The following is a 19336-nucleotide window of genomic DNA, read 5'->3' on the forward strand; positions in this document are numbered from 1 at the left end:
AAAGTGCTGATGTACTTAGTGCTGATGTACTTATCATCGGAAGTAAATAGTGCTGAATGTGAAATGATTTGTCATAAATTTAGCAAATCATTTACAAAATGCCATTTAATTTTTCCAGAAAACACAACACTTATCTGAACCATTCATGTTCTTAAACAGATAAATCAGAGTTAATAATTTAATAAGTTTTTATTTTCAAAATTACTTTATTTCAGTACAACATGTTCAAATACATACAATGAAATATGTTATGTAAAATATAATGAAATGTGTTGACACATACTAAACTAACACTTGTCATACATTTTGATGTCAATTATTTTATTACAACAAAAATATAGAAAAGATAATATCATTTAATATATCTAAAACGATATGTACGTTCATCTTTTTTTTCCTCACAAAGTACATTAGTATAACATTCCTATACGAAACATTTTTCATGCATGTATACTTGAAAAATGTAATTCTTGGTGACTAGTCACTAATATTCTGACATTTAACCACTAAACAGTCTGTTTATTATACAACCAAATTTCTTATAATATTATAAACATTCTTGAATAAATTTATATGTATTTTCAAAAGAGTCATATTTAAATACAGTCTTAACATTTTCCGCTAAGCTCAAAAGCAAGAACATCAGAATTTGTAATGCAGGGATTCCTGGTTCTATCCTGGACTGAGGCGATATTTCTCTGCGACAATTGACCCCGGACATTTGAGTCTTATGGTTATTTTTCTCTCAACACTGATATGTCTATAGTGTGGGATTAGTAATCCGTCACTTTTGGAGGAACTGGTAATAACTAATTAGTTATTCAGTACTGTCAAATGGTAACCAAACATGTGTTAAGATCAGTGTAAATACCCAAACAAATAAGCTATATTCTCTTTGCAAAAGTGAAGTAGGAAAAAACTAAAGAATATCATACCATTTGCAGGATGTAGCACAACTCTGTAGATATTTGTGGCGATGATGATCTGGATAGACCACGAACAAAAAGCCAGCCAAATTTTCACTTTTAAGTAATTTTAATCAGATTTTATGTTTGTTTATTAATTGTTGTATAGATTTCACTCAAACTAACAAAAAACAACTTTACTTGAAAGCTTGACATTAAACAAATTAACCAGGATAAAGATTACGTAAGTTATTTTGATGAAAAATTCAAAACTCATAATTTGATCTGAATATTAATTTCATGAAAGAAAAATATCATACAAACTATAAATGAATGCACACTTAAAGTAGGATAGTCACCCTTCAAAGTAAGTCTGACCCAAGTTTACACATATTTTTCTTGCACCCGATTGCCACTGTAAGATGCCAATGTTCATTGTTGTTCATTGAGAATTACTTCCCTTGACCAGATAATTAGGAAAATGCTAAGTCTTCCTGTACAATATGAGTTACTTGTAATACTACATATTGAACCATGGCCAAACAGTTATGATAAACAGTACATTTGTTCTACTGAACATCTTACATTTTTGTATTTCATTTACAGGTATACCAACCAACATGCAATTTGTAGTAAAATATTTGTACAGAAACTACTGGTCAAATAGCTTTAGTACTTATTTTGATGAAAATAAAATCAACAAAAAAAAAAAATCAATATAGGGACAAAACATATAACAATAATAAGTTAATGTGATAGACCTATAACATGATATGATATGCGATGTGCTGGTTAACATTGCTTAAGTGACAGCTGAAGAAAAATGATTGATAATCTAAGATTGTCATTAACTCTCAGAAAGAAATGTCGGGCCGACGGTCCATTTTAAATATTTGTTTTTCATCTAGACATCAATGGCTGAAGCTTAGCTTCATAAAACTGGGTCAAGGTCAGTATTACATTCAGTCATGGTGAAACTTTGACCTTTAAACTGTAGTAAAAATACTTCTTATTTTTGTAAAAAAAAAAGAACATTATGCATATGTCAAATGACTGAATTTTATCTTGTAATATAGATAGAATATGGATATTTTAGCTAAACTTACTTATAAGCAAAAAAAATAAAAGTTAAAAAAAACAAAATTCAATAGCTTATTTTTTTCCAAAGAATATTATTAATACAAAGTCACATTTTAAGTCAAGAGCCTATTATGGATACCATCTGTGAATAAAGCTAATTAATTTTACAAATTCTTTTAAATTAGTATTCTTTATATAATATCTACTGTACACAATCTGATATAAATGCTGTAAGTATTCAAAACGTAGTGTTTTCCCATATTTATCAGCTTGTAGCTGTCAGTGACACCATCTAACAAAACCCACTCTTCAAAAGAGAAATCTTTACATGGATTTAACCACTTTTTCATATTTGTTCATAACATATCACATATCTGGCCATTCCAATATCATTTTCTTGCACAGTGCACAGTTATCGAACTTTTCCAACAATAAAATCACAGTAGTTTCCCTTGGATATTGTACAATTACACATGATCCCCTCATTTGTAGGTCACATGATCAACACCTGAATGAAAGTCACATGATCACCGGCTCCTGCTATACTGGCAGGATGTTTTGTGTTGTTTTTGATGCAGCTGCATAAAATATTCTTGAGAAAAATTTCATTCCAGTTTGTCCTCCAGGGATATAACTCATGATATACCTGGAAAATAAAGGGCAACAACTCTGTTAAAAATAGAATTACAAGAAGCGCCGCAATGCGACGAAAACCAGGTTTTCAACGACCAAGTTTTGATGTGACAGCAATCAATAGGTCAAAGTGCACTGAAGTTATTGAGTAGATACTGAATATTCTATTGTAAGCAAATTACCTTGACCTTGCTCCCAGATATCTAAGTGGCAATCCAAAGCTGCCACTCAGCAAGTTCGGTGACAAAAGGTCAAAGCAAACTCAAGTTATAACATGAAAACTAAATGCATTAACCTTGATCACAGACACCTGGGTAGCAATCCCAAGCTGCCTCTTGATATAAGCTACCCATTCATCAAGTTTGGTGTCAATAGGCCAAAGCAAACTCAAGTTATTGAGCAGAAACTGAATTTCTATTTTTAGTAACAGTGACCTTGACCTAGATCACAGACACCTGGGTAGCAATCCCAAGCTGCCTCTTGATATAAGCTATCCATACACCAAGTTTGGAGTCAATACGCCAAAGCAAACTCAAGTTACTGAGCGGAAACTGAATTTCTATTTTTAGTAGCAGTGACCTTGACCTTGATCACAGACACCTGGGTAGCAATCCCAAGCTGCTTCTTGATATAAGCTATCCATACACCAAGTTTGGTGTGAATAGGCCAAAGCAAACTCAAGTTATTGAGCGGAAACTGAATTTCTATTTTTAGTAACAGTGACCTTGACCTAGATCACAGACACCTGGGTAGCAATCCTAAGCTGCCTCTTGATATAAGCTATCCATACACCAAGTTTGGTGTCAATAGTCCAAAGCAAACTCAAGTTATTGAGCAGAAACTGAATTTTTATTTTTAGTAACAGTGACCTTGACCTTGATCACAGACACCTGGGTAGCAATCCCAAGCTGCCTCTTGATATTTCATATCCATACACCAAGTTTGGTGTCAATAGGCCAAAGCAAACTCAAGTTATTGAGCGGAAACTGAATTTCTATTTTTAGTAACAGTGACCTTGACCTTGATCACAGACACCTGGGTAGCAATCCCAAGCTGCCTCTTGATATAAGCTATCCATACACCAAGTTTGGTGTGAATAGGCCAAAGCAAACTCAAGTTATTGAGCGGAAACTGAATTTCTATTTTTAGTAACAGTGACCTTGACCTTGATCACAGACACCTGGGTAGCAATCCCAAGCTGCCTCTTGATATAAGCTACCTACACACCAAGTTTTGTGTCAATAGGCCAAAGCAAACTAAAGTTATTGAGCGGAAACCAAAAGTTGACGCCCGCCCGCCTGCCTGCCCGCCCACTTCGGCATTACAATAACCCAGTTTTCGTTGAAAACCTGGTTAAAAACAAGAGGGCAATGATCCTTGTAGACTGATGAGAGACAAGTGAATTGAAGTCAGTGATCATATCTGCTGAGCCACTTTGTTTATTTTGTCGGGTATAGCACTAGTTGTTTCAAAGTAATAGAAATAATTTAATCTTAGATGTAAAACCAGTACCGACTTGTTCCCACTTCCTAACTTAACTCCCTAAGTAACTGCAAACTTAAACTGATATATCAATTCCATTAATAAAAATAAATTGCTAAATCCAAATTGTTACAACAAAGGATGTAGTATCCCGCCATACACAACCTCAAATTTGCCATATCAAGGTGCATATATCCAGTATTCTCCCTATTGAAGTTCAATTGAACTTTAAGTGCAGGCTTTTTACCAATGCCCAAGCTCTTATATAAGATTTAAGGGTACTTACCAAACTAAAGCTAATATTTGAATAACTGCAAAGATGACTGTAAATACTGTACTTTTAACCTGGAAATATACATACATGACTGTATTTGTGTAACAAGAACTGTCGGAGGACAGTAACGCTCGACTATTCGAAAATTTGTCACAAGGGTGTTTCATTGAGTATAATAATGCTTACCTATATGACTACATAAAATTGTACGAAAAGGTACAAACCCTTCAAGTTTCAATACAATCACAGAGAACAAGTGTGTGAAATTTCAATCCATTCCCTTCAGTAGTTATGGAGATACCAGCTTACACACAAAAACTTAACCACGAATTTATGAATCGAAAAAGGGGAATAATTATGCGAAAAAGTAAATCAGAGTTATGGGACTTGTGCCAATCATCTTAGATAATCACAGAGAACAAGTGTGTGAAGTTTCAATCCATTCCCTTCAGTAGTTATGGAGATACCAGCTTACACGCAAAAACTTAACCAAGAATTTCTAAGTCGAAAAAGGGGCATAATTATGTAAAAAAGCAAATCAGAGTTATGGGACTTGTGCCAATCATCTAAGATAATCACAGAGAACAAGTGTGTGAAGTTTCAATCCATTCCCTTCAGTAGTTATGGAGATACCAGCTTACATACAAAAACTTAACCACGAATTTCTAAGTCGAAAAAGGGGCATAATTATGTAAAAAAGCAAATCAGAGTTATGGGACTTGTGCCAATCATCTTAGATAATCACAGAGAACAAGTGTTTGAAGTTTCAATCCATTCCCTTCAGTAGTTATGGAGACACCAGCTTACATACAAAAACTTAACCAAGAATTTCTAAGTCGAAAAAGGGGCATAATTATGTAAAAAAGCAAATCAGAGTTATGGGACTTGTGCCAATCATCTTAGATAATCACAGAGAACAAGTGTGTGAAGTTTCAATCCATTCCCTTCAGTAGTTATGGAGATACCAGCTTACATACAAAAACTTAACCACAGGGACGCCGACGCCGACAAATGGGTGACTGCATTAGCTCGATTATTCTACGAATAGTCGAGCTAAAAATAGGCTAATAATGTACTTTAGTGCAAGGTTTATGCAGGGAGCATCCATGGCAGAGTGGTTACGGTTGTTGATTTCAAACTACTTCGCTTAGGGTTTGAATCCTGCAAGGGACTCAATCTGATTAAAATCAGCTCTAAGTCACGCTCCGCTTTTAGATCTAACCATGACCTAATACGAAATCATTTCTGGTGACTTTTCACACAACCAATTATCAGCGAGCTTTCCTTATTTTGAAAGCGACACAGTTTCTTATTTTAACCCTGGGAAAACAAACACTGAGTACGTAATATTCACAATTTCTAGAACAAACATGGCATTGTCCATAAAGCCGACAGGTAAAATGGCAAAACAATCTTGCCAATTAAAAATTGACTTTTTTTTTCAAGTAATTTGTGAAAAATTACTTCCAACACTTGTTTTTCTAACAAAAATCAACAATTTGTTTAACTTCCATGTATAACGGTATTTTGATACTTCTTCTAATGCCTATGTAATAACCAGTTTGATTGCATGGCTAAAAAATGCCTTCTAGGGAAATCTGAATTATAAAGAATGCGAAACATATACCGTCGTCATCAGATCTACATAAAAGAAATAAGTGGAACTTATATAAATATAGATAGAATGCTTACCCATATTGAAAAATATATTGTAGCAAACATTGTTCCAAAATACACAGATGTAAAAGGTAGTCTTTCTGCTGCTAGTAAATGTTTTATGTGATTCATTGGTCCCCATAACATGGAAAAACTGAAATATATACAAACATGTCTCCAGTACCACACATTCAACAATTTTTGAAGAGCACCACTAGGTGATGAAATGATGATATATGCATATAAACATACTAATAAGTTTATCAAATAAACACAATGGTTGGAACAATATTGACATCAGGCTAAAATTTGGTAGAAAAGCATTCTATAATACTATGTGTCCCAGGTGAAGTTTATATACATATAAGTCAGGCCACGTGTCTTGCTGATTTGGACAAGATTTTTTTTAAATTTTAAAGATTTTGCTTTTTGTTGGGGCACACTAGTTTCCATGGCAACTAAACTTCTGAATAGTATTAAACTTGAAGGGGTTTTTGTTCAAAAACATGTCTCCCCCATATGTTCTCTAAGGATGGAAACCTGACAAGCCTAATGCTGACAGACGGATAGAGGGACTAATAGCAAAGACAAAAACAATGGCGATATACTTATATGAACAACTCTGACCAGCTCTTAAGCAAGAAACATACCTAGCAAGTTTCGATAAATTTCAGGGGCTTCTGAGGGTGTCATATGAAACAACTGAGGATACAAAATGAACAAAAATCAGGCCTAAAAGGTTACCATGACAACTCTGTCCAAACAAGTCACATCTTTACTTCCTGTTATTGTGTTATGGTATTATAATATAACCACTGCTGTGTACTTCTGATAACTTTTTCAGCGCCAATTCTAAGGCACAGAGAGGGATACATAGGATAAACTGATCTCCAAGCAAAAGAATTAGTTACAGTACCTACACGATTAAACATATTAATTTTTTCCATGATGCCTGAAGTCATCATTGCATTTAAATAGTTTATTTTACCATAAAACATACCACATTGAAGATGAGATTTTTAAATTTCTTGTTATATTTGAAAGCAAATGATTATTTTTAAACCCATATCACAGAAGAAAATAAATATCTCAAATGGACTCATCCATCTTTCAGAATGGACAAAGGCAATTTTTAATTTTGGGGAAAAATTTCAAAATCAGTACTGACAGAATAATAAAGTTGAGCAGTGCCGATCAAGATCAGATGAAAACAGAAGTGCTCTCATTACTTGTCACATGACTAAAATGTTTTGCCATCAGCAGACTATGGATATACATAAGAAATGCTGAAAACTTACCTACAAATAATGAACAAACTTCCTACAGTGTATAACATGGCAAACTTTCTTGCTTTCAGGACTAATATGGGAATATACAAGCATGCCTGAAATTTAAAACATTATATTCAAGTAAATACATCTGGAGTGTATGAAGCTATTTATACAGTCGAACTTCGTTCGCTCGAACTCGGAGGGCCTGTTCAAATTTGTTAGAGAGATCGGTAGTTCGAGCCAACCGAGGTTGAACTATTATTACATAGAACAAAGGCCTCACGGTTTTCAAACTTACATCGGGCAAATGATTATTGACTTTTGCGCATTTCAGGGGTTATTTTCTTTTTATTATTACTAAAGACGGCAAATATACAATTTTATCATAACAAACAAATCGGTTTCAACACCTTTTATTTTGTATCAATTAACCTTAATTGCCCTTGTCACGATTACGAGGTGTTAAAAACATGGGTCGCCGGCTGTCAATTATTTAGAACATGTCGACCCGCATCTTTTGTTGTCTGTTTGTGTTCGACCGAAATTGTGTGATTTACACTATATTTCTTCCGAAGGGACCAGAGATCAGGTTCGAGAGTTCGAGCAATAGGTGTTCGAGCGATCCGAGGTAGAACAATATATATTATATAGGAATTTTGCCGGGACTGGGCGATGAGTTCGAGCAAAGGGAGCCTCCCGGAGGTATTCGAGCGATCCGAGTTCGAGCAAACGAAGTTTAACTGTAGTTCAATACTTGTTATGTCATATAAAATTATTAATACTTATGATTTTTTTAACATCAGAGACTTATCATGTAAAAAGTACAAACTTTTGTTATTTTGTTATTGCTACCAGAATTGAAAGGGCTATACATATGTGATATAGATGAAAAATATGCTAACTGCCACAGGAAACCCAGACCAGCAATGCACTTCAGAAACTGATAGTAATTTCAAATTTTGGAGTGTAGTGCAAAATTACTATATTCCAGGAAAAATATCAGGTTTTAATCCATAGCCACTGGCCCACTCTAGATATCTTAAATGGACTTTTCCAACTTTTAATCTGGACAAGACCTTTCATCATTTTTAGGGGAAATTTTGAAATATGTACTGATTTAATAGCAAATTAAAGTGCAGACCATGATTGTTAGATGGCTGAGCTTGGTCTGCAGTTACATTAAGTTGCTGCTAGCAGACTAAGAGTTATTTTGCAAGGCGCACCAATACATAAGACATCTTAGTTTTAAGATTCATTCAAAATACTTGCTAGTAACTTTAGAAAATGAAATGTGGTACTGACCTTGTGACCTTTTGTGGTCAATGTTCAGGGACTTTTTTTTGGCTTATTTATAGCCGTTATTGGGTCAAATTCCCAATTGAAAATAGTATATTATTTTCCCATACACAGGAAAAAATTCTCAATTGAAAGTTACAATATAAAATTATTGAATAAAATTTCTAAAATCTTTGAAAATAAGGGCTTCTTCACTGTAATTGCAGTGCTTAAATGTTTGAAGATGCCATCCTACATGTAGATAGTAATTGTTTGCATCCAATAAATCACTGTAAAATTTCACTCATGCATTTTTTTCCAATTTTTAACAAAAAAACGCTGAAATTCCCAATTCCATGGGTATGGGTCATGTTCCCAAAATCCTGGAAAAAATTCCTGATGTTGCCACTGGACAACTGGCACTTGGTCAAATTTAAACCAGTTTTTTTCTTCTTTTTTTAATGATGAACTTTAAACACAATCATCATGTTTTACAACAGAGAAAATCTATATTGTTGAAATGCAATAACTTTACCAAATACATTATTTTTAATAACCTCAAAATTTGCATACATTAAGCAGAAATAGCCAAAGCTTAGTAGTTCAGGTGTCGGCCTCTCAACCTGACCAAGCTCTACTATATAACCAGGTTTACCATTTTAACAACAAAATTTTCATTTTCCCTCACAGATTAAGAAATGTTCTGTTATTTGTAGATGTGACAATCTTACATGAAATATTGTTTTTGTAGTGCCATTCCACATAAATCTTTGATAAATTTTAAACAATTTCTCCGAGTGGTTAAGGTTGTTGCCTTCAAAACCCTTGTCCCTCACCGCTGTGGGTTCAAATCCTGACAGGGACTTTGGATTATTTCATGTGACAAAGCTTAGCTATCTAGCTAGCTAACAAAATGTTGGTGGTGTTACTCAGGTGCCTGTTCGTTCCTGAAAAAATGCACAGAAGGGCTTCTGAGTTCTTCCTTGGCCAATAAAGATGGAGCATACCTATACTGTGTTTGTGTGACGTAAAACAAAATCAAACAAACAAATAACTTACTAGACAGAAACAGAAAGTACCCATCAGCAGACAAACCACAAAACCAAGAATACGTTGCTTCTTTGTCTGAAATAAATTATATACATGTATCAGTTTGCTTAAAATATATATTTTGACATTGCAGATTAAAGCCAAAAAGTTTTGGTTTGGTTCCTTCCATTTCGATCTTTTTGCAAATATTGCAAACATTTCTAAATTTAATATATGTCTGTAGGCATATTCTGACTTTTGTACAATAATGGTTGACTGATAATTTAAGAGATTACACTCAGAAATAAAACTAACAGAGTAACAAGAGCCACTGGCAATGCTCAACAGCAGTATCATGTAGATGTAAATAATAAAGTCGTAGTCAATAATGAATAATTATGTATTTAAGCAAAATTTAAGCATTTGACATTGAACATCAATGTCATTTATGAGACAAGGACAGATTCAGTCTGACCTATTTAAAATCTTGTCAGAAGGGATTTTGTGTCCAAGTAAGAAGAAAAAAATACAAAATGGCCAGTTAATTTTTTTTGGATGACTTGGTCATGGCTGTGGCAGTGAGTAGCTCATTTTTTCTTCAGCTAAAACATATTGAGGGGGCTAGGAAGTAGCTGTCAACAGTCTACTCTTCAATATAACTGTGAAAAATAATATTTATAAATCAATTTGATGCCAGAAGGATTTAAAGAAAGAAAGAACAACCTCTTTTAATAATACCAGACATTGAAAAATTTATTGTGTAATTCTATTTTCCTTTCATTATAATATGTTTTTAACTTTTATAAATTTACAATCATCTCTTTAAAATACCAATATAAGCGTGGCATAATTTACATAGAGGATATTTGTTTAGTTCAGTGTAAGATCGGAATATATTTCACCGAGTGAGCACCAAAAGGTATATTTCATGTGTGGCGCAGCCACGAATGAAATATGAACTTTTGGTGTTCACAAGGTGAAATATATTTCGATCTTACACTAAACTAAACAAATTTTCTTTTTATTATATGCAAAGAAACGTTTTAAAAAGACATTAAACCCAATACTGAATGAAAAGCGCACCAAATGATAATACAGTTGGTACCTTAGTACTGTGGGTGTTTGGACTTTACATCTCCTGGATGTTTCACCCCTGGACGTTTCACCCTCAAAACCCTGGTCTTTTCACCTCCACTTTTTAAATTTGATAAATATATGAAATAAATACCATAATGGGTTGTAATATTATATATAATATAACACATACTTGCAAACAATTACGTTCATGATATAAAGAAGATTTTTTGGACATAAATATAGTGAAATTTCCCTGGGAAAATAATTATAAATATGAGTTCTGAAAGAATTATCAGCTATAAGTCTACATGTATATATTATTTCATTATTTTTTTTGTTATCCAAAAATTAAATACCATAAAAAATATTGATTAATTGAAATATGTTTTTATATAACAGATAAGAACCATTAGAAGTGTGAAAGAATTTTGAATAAAGCATTATAAACACTGGTTTAGAAGTATGTAACTAATAGCTCTGTGTAACAAATTTGTGATTTTATTATAAACTTTAAGATGTACATATAGCAATTTTAATAGTTTGCAAGGTTGAACTGGTGAAAGTGTACAGTGTACATATTGTATTATAGTAATCATAGTGATTAGTCCGAAATGTTTTATATTATTATAGATTTTTAATATTTTGTATTATATACACACAGTATTATATAAAAGAAAATTCAATGTTAGTACATTTAATTTGATTTACTTACATGATTTTTAATATTTTAACTTTTTTTTTACAAGTGAGTATTTTTCTATTAAAGTATTTTATTTGAAATAATTGGTAATAAACTCATTCTAACTTGATTTTTTAAAGCATTTTCAGCAAGTTTTTGTAATAGATTAATCTTAATGAATAAAAATGACAAAAAATGAAGATGACAAAATGATAGTTGAATATTTAGAATAAAATATGATACCATTTTTATTTTCTTATTATTTTTTATAAAATAGGAAATAAAATTATATGATGAAAATAACAGTGTTTATTTTAATGTTATGTTATTGTATAGTGCATACATTGTAGTCTTTGTAGATATAGTAATTGACTCTGAATAAAATTTAGTAAATCTGATCATTTTGTTTTTATGTTTTTCATACATTGATACATATTTGGTAAATTTTATTTGAACAAGAATGTCATTTTTTAAATAAAATTTCTTTATTATACATTTCAAAAAACAAATATTCTCTCAATGTCTATCATGCAAATTTATATGATATTGAGTTATCTCAATTATCACTCAATATAATCCAATTAAGGTGCAACAACTAAGGTATATCAAACAAGTTTACTGATATTAATCCATACAGTATACAATATTATTTAATATGAAAAAGGCAAAGCCTCAAAGCGAGCTCGATGTACTTTTAACGTGAAATAGTATGAAATAATCGCTCATTTTTATTTCAAATGCAGTGACAAGTGCGTGTGATGTCACACGTATTGTGTTTTAAATGAATAACGAGTTTTGAAAACGTTGACTTTGTTTGTTTATTTTATTTCACTCTATAATTTTTCAAGCGAAATAAAGATTATTTAAAGTGAAATAAATGAAAAACTTAAAAAGTTTGCGACATTAAAATAGCGTACTTGATTTGATTGTTTTGCACGTGTTGTTTGGCGCTACATTGTGACGTCACGTAAACAATACTTTAAACGTCTGTACAGCGTTAACGACTGAATAAAAGATATTGGTGTTCGGATTCATTTTCTTAGTTAGACCATTTTCTTTCATTCTAGATAGTTTTCACAACAAAATTCGACAAAAAAATGTTTTTATTTATCAGATTTTTCAAACAAAATGGCGCCTTTAATTTTCATTTTACATTTTCCGTTTTAAAACTGTCATTCGATATTTTATACACAGCTTCCGTTATTCTGGTTCCCTGTCCAATTATGGTTCCCATAGACGTGCGCGAGTGACCAGTCTACACATCCGTTTTCAGTCAGAATTCCTCAGTTTTTATCCTTATCTTTAAATTCGAAAAGTTGCGATGTGTCCAATTCGGTACTTCTGACGAAAGTTTTCAAAACCATCACTTAGCAGGTACTTGCGTTACCGTTAAGCTCGCTTTGCAAGCAAGCCCTTCGGGCCAGCTTGTCGAGCTCGCTATAAAAAAAAAAGTAGCCAAAACGTCCAGGAGGTGTAAAGTCCTGAAATCGTACTGTGCATGAATTACAGACTATTCTCTCCCTTACCAGTTCCTCTCCCTGACGGTTCTCTCCCAAACCGTTTCCTCCCCTGACAGTTCTCTCCCAAATTTGAAATATGCAGACAGTTCTCCCCCAATTTTTATTTGTTAGTTATCATTTTAGTTTTGTCTTAATCTAATAATATTTCTTAAAAGAATGTATTTGATATTAAGTAAAGTGCAATTTATGTTTATTTGATTCTGAAAAGTGTTTGTAAATTTAACACCTTTTTCAGATATTTTAATCCTATTAACACCTTCATTGTGAGAGGTTATGATTAATGGACAGTAATTGATATACATACACCTGTAATTATGTGAAGGTCTACTCTAGTGATATTCATTCATTTGTTAAATAGCGAAAAAGGTGGTAACAAGTATGTTATAGAAAATTAATAAGCAACAACTGGTATGCAATCACATTTCACATTTACTTTTATACAAAATTGATTAAAGAACATGTAGTCATTAACATGAAACAATATATATTACCAAATAACTAATAAAAATATTTGTTTATCAACACCTTTTCACAGTTATTTTAATCATTAGATTACACCTTGATTCTTAAATAATGAATTAATAAACACCTTAATTATCTCTGACAGCAAACATAAACGCACATGTGTATTGATCTCCTTCCTTCATTATACAAAAGTATGATATTTAGCAATTAAAATTTATAAATCTTTCTTTTTCTTATAAATTTCAATTAATATTATAATTTAACAATAAACTTATCCATTTATTAAACATCTAAATACTTCAATAATAATGTATTAATAAAAATAATGATGGGGAGGAACTGTCTGCTTATTTGCAAATATGCAGACGGTTCTCCCCCAAAATAGGGAGAGAACCGTCAGGGAGGAAACGTCAGGGCAGGAACTGGTAAGGGAGAGAATAGTCGGACTACCCTGTGGATGCTGGTATTTCATTGAAACAACGTAAGGGGCTTAAATTCAAAACAGTGAAATTCAAAGTGGTAATTTCACTGTTTCAAACAGTGGAATTACCAGTTTTATATCACTGATATATTTCTATAAACCACCGAAAAGCATGTAATAAAATTTAGTCAAAAAAATTTATCCGAATTAATATACACTTAAAAAAAAAAGAATTTCATGTCACATTTTTTCTGATTTATAAAGGCGTTACAGTTTTTGGGAAATACAATTCAAGATGAATAATAACGATTATGACACGCCAAAATTATAATAATGCTCACTAATCCGGGACATAGTGGATCTTTTTGTGCCTGTGAAAACCAAGAGTTGGCTACTTCATTTGGATCATCATTAGCTTTAGATTCTGATTTTTTGAATGGATTTAACTTTCCAAAACTAAATCCACCACTTGACGATTCATCTCCGAGTAAAGGCTCTTTAGATTGACTTTTTGACATGTAGTCTTTCAAACTTTGACTAATGTCGGCCATTTTGTAAACACGTTTCGTATTGTGCTTACTTTTCCCATCTAGGTTAGTTAACCGAATCAGTGCGAAAAAGTTTGAACACAGTTTATGATATTTTTATGCTCCCCAAAAGACGTATGTTCCTAGGAAAGAAAGAATTTTGATGATATTTATGGTATGAATTGTCATCATACTTGGACACAACAATCCTTATTTTGGACAAGCATTCAACTTGACTTAACTGAGTATGAAAACCGTTGGACATAATAACTTTTGAATTATCACCCCTTTTAGAAGAATCTTGTCCGGAGCATAACCTGAAAGCACTAGCTTGTTTAACTTTGTCCGGAACATAGCTCTGAAACCATAAGAGGTATCAATGTAGATAGGTCTCATCAAATAGAAGTGCAGTGCAAAGGAAACGTAACTCTGCCTTGCCTAATTTTGGAGTAATTGCCCTTTGTTCATTTTTTGTCCGGGACATAACTCTAATTACTATCAAAGATATCAACATGAAACTTTGTAGGTAGATAGATATCATAAGGTAGAAGTGCAGTGCAAAAGAACCATAACTCTGCCTTTACTAATTTAGATTATTAGTCCTTCGTTCATATTTTCACTTTGAACTTTGTCCGGGACATTGCTTTGAAACCATAAGAAGTATCAACAAGAATTTTGTTGATAGATAGATCTTATTAAATAGAAGTGCAGTGCAAAATAAATGTAACTCTGTCTTGCCTTATTTTAGAGTTATTACCCTTTGTTCATTTTTACACTTTGAACTTTGTCCGGGACATAACTCTAATACTTTAAGAGATTTCAACATGAAACTTTGTAGGTAGAAAGATCTCATTGGGTATAAGTGCAGTGCAAAAGATATCGAACATCTACTCTGCTTTCCCTAATTTTGGAGTTTTTGGACATAACTTTGAATCTATAAGAGATATTAACATAACACGTTGTAGGTAGATATATCTCAGTGCGTAGTTATATTGTACAAAAGAACATTAACTCTGCTTTGCCTATTTTTGAGTTATTGCCCTTTTTCAGTTTTGCACTGTAAAATTGTCCGGGACATAGCTCTGAGAGGTATCAACAAGAAAAATTGTAGATAGATAGATCTCATTCAAAAGAAGTGCAATGCGAAATAAACGTAACTCTGCCTTGCCTAATTTTGGAATAATTGCCATTTGTTCATTTTTACACTTTAAACTTTGTCCGGGACATAACTCTAATACTATTAGAGATATCAACATGAAATTTTGTTGGTAGAAAGATCTCATTAGGTAGAAGTGCAGTGCAGAAGAACCATAACTGTGCATTGCCTAATTTAGATTTTTTTGTCCTTTGTTCATATTTCACTTAGAACTTTGTCCGGGACATAGCTCTGAACCATAAGAGGCGGCGTGGCCGAGTGGTTAACGCGTTGGACTAGTAATCTAAGGATTGCTGACCGCGTGGGTTCAAACCCTGTCAGGGGCAAGCCGTTGTTTCCTTGAGCAAGAAACTTTACATTCATTGCTTAGTACTGGTTGGTTCCAGGAACGGATTCGAGAGTGTTTCAATAAGCTTATAGCTTCCAACACAATCGAACTAAAATAAATTTGTATAAACCAAACCATAAGAGGTATCAACAAAAAACTTTGTAGTTAGATAGATCTAGTAAATAGAAGTGCAGTGCAAAAGAACCGTAACTCTGCCTCCCTTAATTTTGGAGATATTGCCTTTTGTTCATTTTTACACTTTGAACTAGCTCTCACAGTATAATAGATATGAACAAGAAACTTTGTAGGTAGATAGATCTCATTGAGTAGATGAGCAGTGCAAAATAACAGGAACTCTGTCTTGCCTATTTTTGGAGTTATTGCCTTTTTTATTTTTTCGCTACGAACTTTGTCCGGGACATAACTCTGAAACTTTAACATAAAACTTTGTAGGTAGATATATCTCATTGCGTATATATGTTGTTCAAAAGAACATTAACTCTGTCTTGGCAATTTTTGGAGTTATTGCCTTGTTTCAATTTTACACTGTGAACTTTGTTCAGGACATTACTGTGAATATCAACATGAAACTTTGTAGATAGATAGATATCATAAGGTAGAAGTGCAGTGCAAAAGAACCATAACTCTGCCTTTACTAATTTAGATTATTAGTCCTTCGTTCATATTTTCACTTTGAACTTTGTCCGGGACATAGCTCTGAAACCATAAGAGGTATCAACAAGAATTTTGTTGATAGATAGATCTTATTAAATAGAAGTGCAGTGCAAAATAAATGTAACTCTGTCTTGCCTTATTTTAGAGTTATTGCCCTTTGTTCATTTTTACACTTTGAACTTTGTCCGGGACATAACTCTAACACTTTAAGAGATGTCAACATGAAACTTTGTAGGTAGAAAGATCTCATTGGGTATAAGTGCAGTGCAAAAGAACCTTTACTCTGCTTTCCCAAATTTTGGATTTTTTGGACATAACTTTGAATCTTTAAGAGATATTAACATAACACGTTGTAGGTAGATAAATCTCACTGCGTAGTTATATTGTACAAAAGAACATTAACTCTGCTTTGCCTATTTTGGAGTTATTGCCCTTTTTCAGTTTTGCACTGTAAAATTGTCCGGGACATAGCTCTGAGAGGTATCAACAAGAAAAATTGTAGATAGATAGATCTCATTCAAAAGAAGTGCAATGCGAAATAAATGTAACTCTGCCTTGTCTAATTTTGGAATAATTGCCATTTGTTCATTTTTACACTTTAAACTTTGTCCGGGACATAACTCTAATACTATTAGAGATATCAACATGAAATTTTGTTGGTAGAAAGATCTCATTAGGTAGAAGTGCAGTGCAGAAGAACCATAACTGTGCATTGCCTAATTTAGATTTTTTGTCCTTTGTTCATATTTCACTTAGAACTTTGTCCGGGACATAGCTCTGAACCATAAGAGGTATCAACAAGAAACTTTGTAGTTAGATAGATCTAGTAAATAGAAGTGCAGTGCAAAAGAACCGTAACTCTGCCTCCCTTAATTTTGGAGATATTGCCTTTTGTTCATTTTTACACTTTGAACTAGCTCTCACAGTATAATAGATATGAACAAGAAACTTTGTAGGTAGATAGATCTCATTGAGTAGATTAGCAGTGCAAAATAACAGGAACTCTGTCTTGCCTATTTTTGGAGTTATTGCCTTTTTTTATTTTTTCGCTACGAACTTTGTCCGGGACATAACTCTAAAACTATAAGAGAAATTAACATAAAACTGTGTAGGTAGATATATCTCATTGCGTAGATATGTTGTACAAAAGAACCTTAACTCTGTCTTGGCAATTTTTGGAGTTATTGCCTTGTTTCAATTTTACACTGTGAACTTTGTTCAGGACATTACTGTGAATCTACAAGAGGTATCAACAAGAAACTGGAAGATCTCATGGAGTAGAAGTGCAGTGCAAAGAACAGTAACTCTGCCTTGCTTAATTTATTGCACTTTGAACTTTGTCTGGGACTACAAGAGGTGTACTTTACTGTATTCAATACCTATTCGGGGAGCATCACCCGTTTCAAACCGGCTCTTGTTTTGTTGGTTGCCATGGTACTTTGATAATTAAACTGCGGTTTCAGTTTACATGTTAGATTTCCCCATGAACATTGAGTGTTTTTTTTTATTAAACATGTTTTGCAAACATTTGTTTTCTGATTACACATTGTGCTTATCGACAGTATACATTACCTTATTTTTAAATTATAACAAAAATATATACAAAATGTGTAAGTGAAACATTTCAAAACTTTATAGCAATATTCATAATGATGACGGCTTATGTAATTTGATCATATTATATTACATTTAGAATTTATTTTTATACAATTTCTGAAATTGAAGAGGCTGTACCAAATACACGTACATGTAGTTAAAATAGTTGTATTATTATCTTATCTTAATTCTAACTTTAGCTTAAATTTGTGTGCAAATGCTAAAACTCTTTAAAAAGAAAGAAAATGTCAAAATTTCTCGTGGGACGGAAAGAGGGGTAAACAATATAATTCACCTAACATATTTTTAGGCATTTACTTCCCTTTAGTCGAATGTGATCTTGGACTAAATCTAAACATGCCTAATCTTTTTTCTTAAATCTAGTTAGTTTCTTCAAAGTGCCAGTTATATAACATTAGACTGTCACAATTTTTAGACAAGCGATATGAAATATCAGAGCACGACCTGGGGCCATGAAGCTCCATAACGGTCTTCCTGCGGTAACATGCGCCCCGGGCCGTGGCAAGTGCACTCTCGACCCTCGGCCCTAGTGGTGGACGGGAGTCAGAAATAACTATATACAGGTGGCAAAAATTATCTATACAATAATGTATATTGTATACGTATATAGATGCAGTCCATAGATTAAAAAAAGGTAAGTCTATGCATATTGTTATTATAATTCTACTTGCCTTAGTACATTTATTTGCAGGGTGTTCACTGCTTAATTTCGTTGCTTCGTATCATAATAATTATATACATGTATATGTTCATATATAAACTTGTTAATTTAGACTATTTCACAATTCTACATAGCAAATAAAACTGATTTTATATCAGCAGCGTAGAAATATGTTACAATATACAAGCGGCTCGATGCTTTTGCACACGATCGTGTCACAAACAATATATTTATGACGCTATATTTGAAAAAAAAAAGACTGTAGGAAGACATTCTGTACAAGACACCTCTCTCACTTTGGATGGTAATACATTTTTTTTAATTGATAAATTAACAGTAAATTTCCTTGTATTCATTTAATTTATAGCTGTAATATTTATAAGAGTTTGGTAAGGATCCCATCCACTATTAACTTTATCCTAGTAACGATTCCACATTTTAATGAAAAACTAATATATTATGAAAAGTTTGTTGATATGAACTTTAGAAATTGTACCCACAAAGTGTAGATGTATCATTTTTCAACAAGAAAAATGAAATTTAAAAGTATCATCCGTTTTCTTAGGATCAGTTTTTCTTTTTCTTTTGAGAGTTCATATAATCTG

General features: G+C 32.7%; 1 protein-coding gene across 1 annotated transcript; it reads right to left on the reverse strand.

The window, feature by feature from the left end:
- Window positions 1-170: 170 nt before the first annotated feature.
- LOC132724852 (uncharacterized) lies at window positions 171-14352 on the reverse strand. Its single transcript, XM_060709810.1, has 6 exons — window positions 14109-14352; window positions 9636-9701; window positions 7329-7414; window positions 6067-6184; window positions 4387-4445; window positions 171-2631 (listed from the first exon to the last, which is right to left on the reverse strand). The coding sequence occupies exons 1-6, from the start codon at window positions 14316-14318 to the stop codon at window positions 2526-2528; spliced, it is 645 nt and encodes a 214-aa protein (XP_060565793.1). The 5' UTR covers window positions 14319-14352; the 3' UTR covers window positions 171-2525.
- Window positions 14353-19336: the final 4984 nt, after the last annotated feature.

Source organism: Ruditapes philippinarum, unplaced genomic scaffold (genome assembly GCF_026571515.1).
Source record: "Ruditapes philippinarum isolate M1 unplaced genomic scaffold, ASM2657151v2 ctg502_1_1_1_1, whole genome shotgun sequence".
In the NCBI taxonomy this organism is placed as follows: domain Eukaryota; kingdom Metazoa; phylum Mollusca; class Bivalvia; order Venerida; family Veneridae; genus Ruditapes; species Ruditapes philippinarum.

Excerpts from the sequence above, each read along its gene's own strand:
- LOC132724852 (XM_060709810.1), bottom strand. The coding sequence starts at position 14,318 with ATGGCCGACATTAGTCAAAGTTTGAAAGACTACATGTCAAAAAGTCAA. Across the intron at positions 7,415-9,635 it reads GTACTTTCTGTTTCTGTCTA|GCATGCTTGTATATTCCCAT; the intron begins GTAAGTTATTTG and ends TTTAAATTTCAG. Across the intron at positions 2,632-4,386 it reads CAAATATTAGCTTTAGTTTG|GTATATCATGAGTTATATCC; the intron begins GTAAGTACCCTT and ends TTTATTTTCCAG.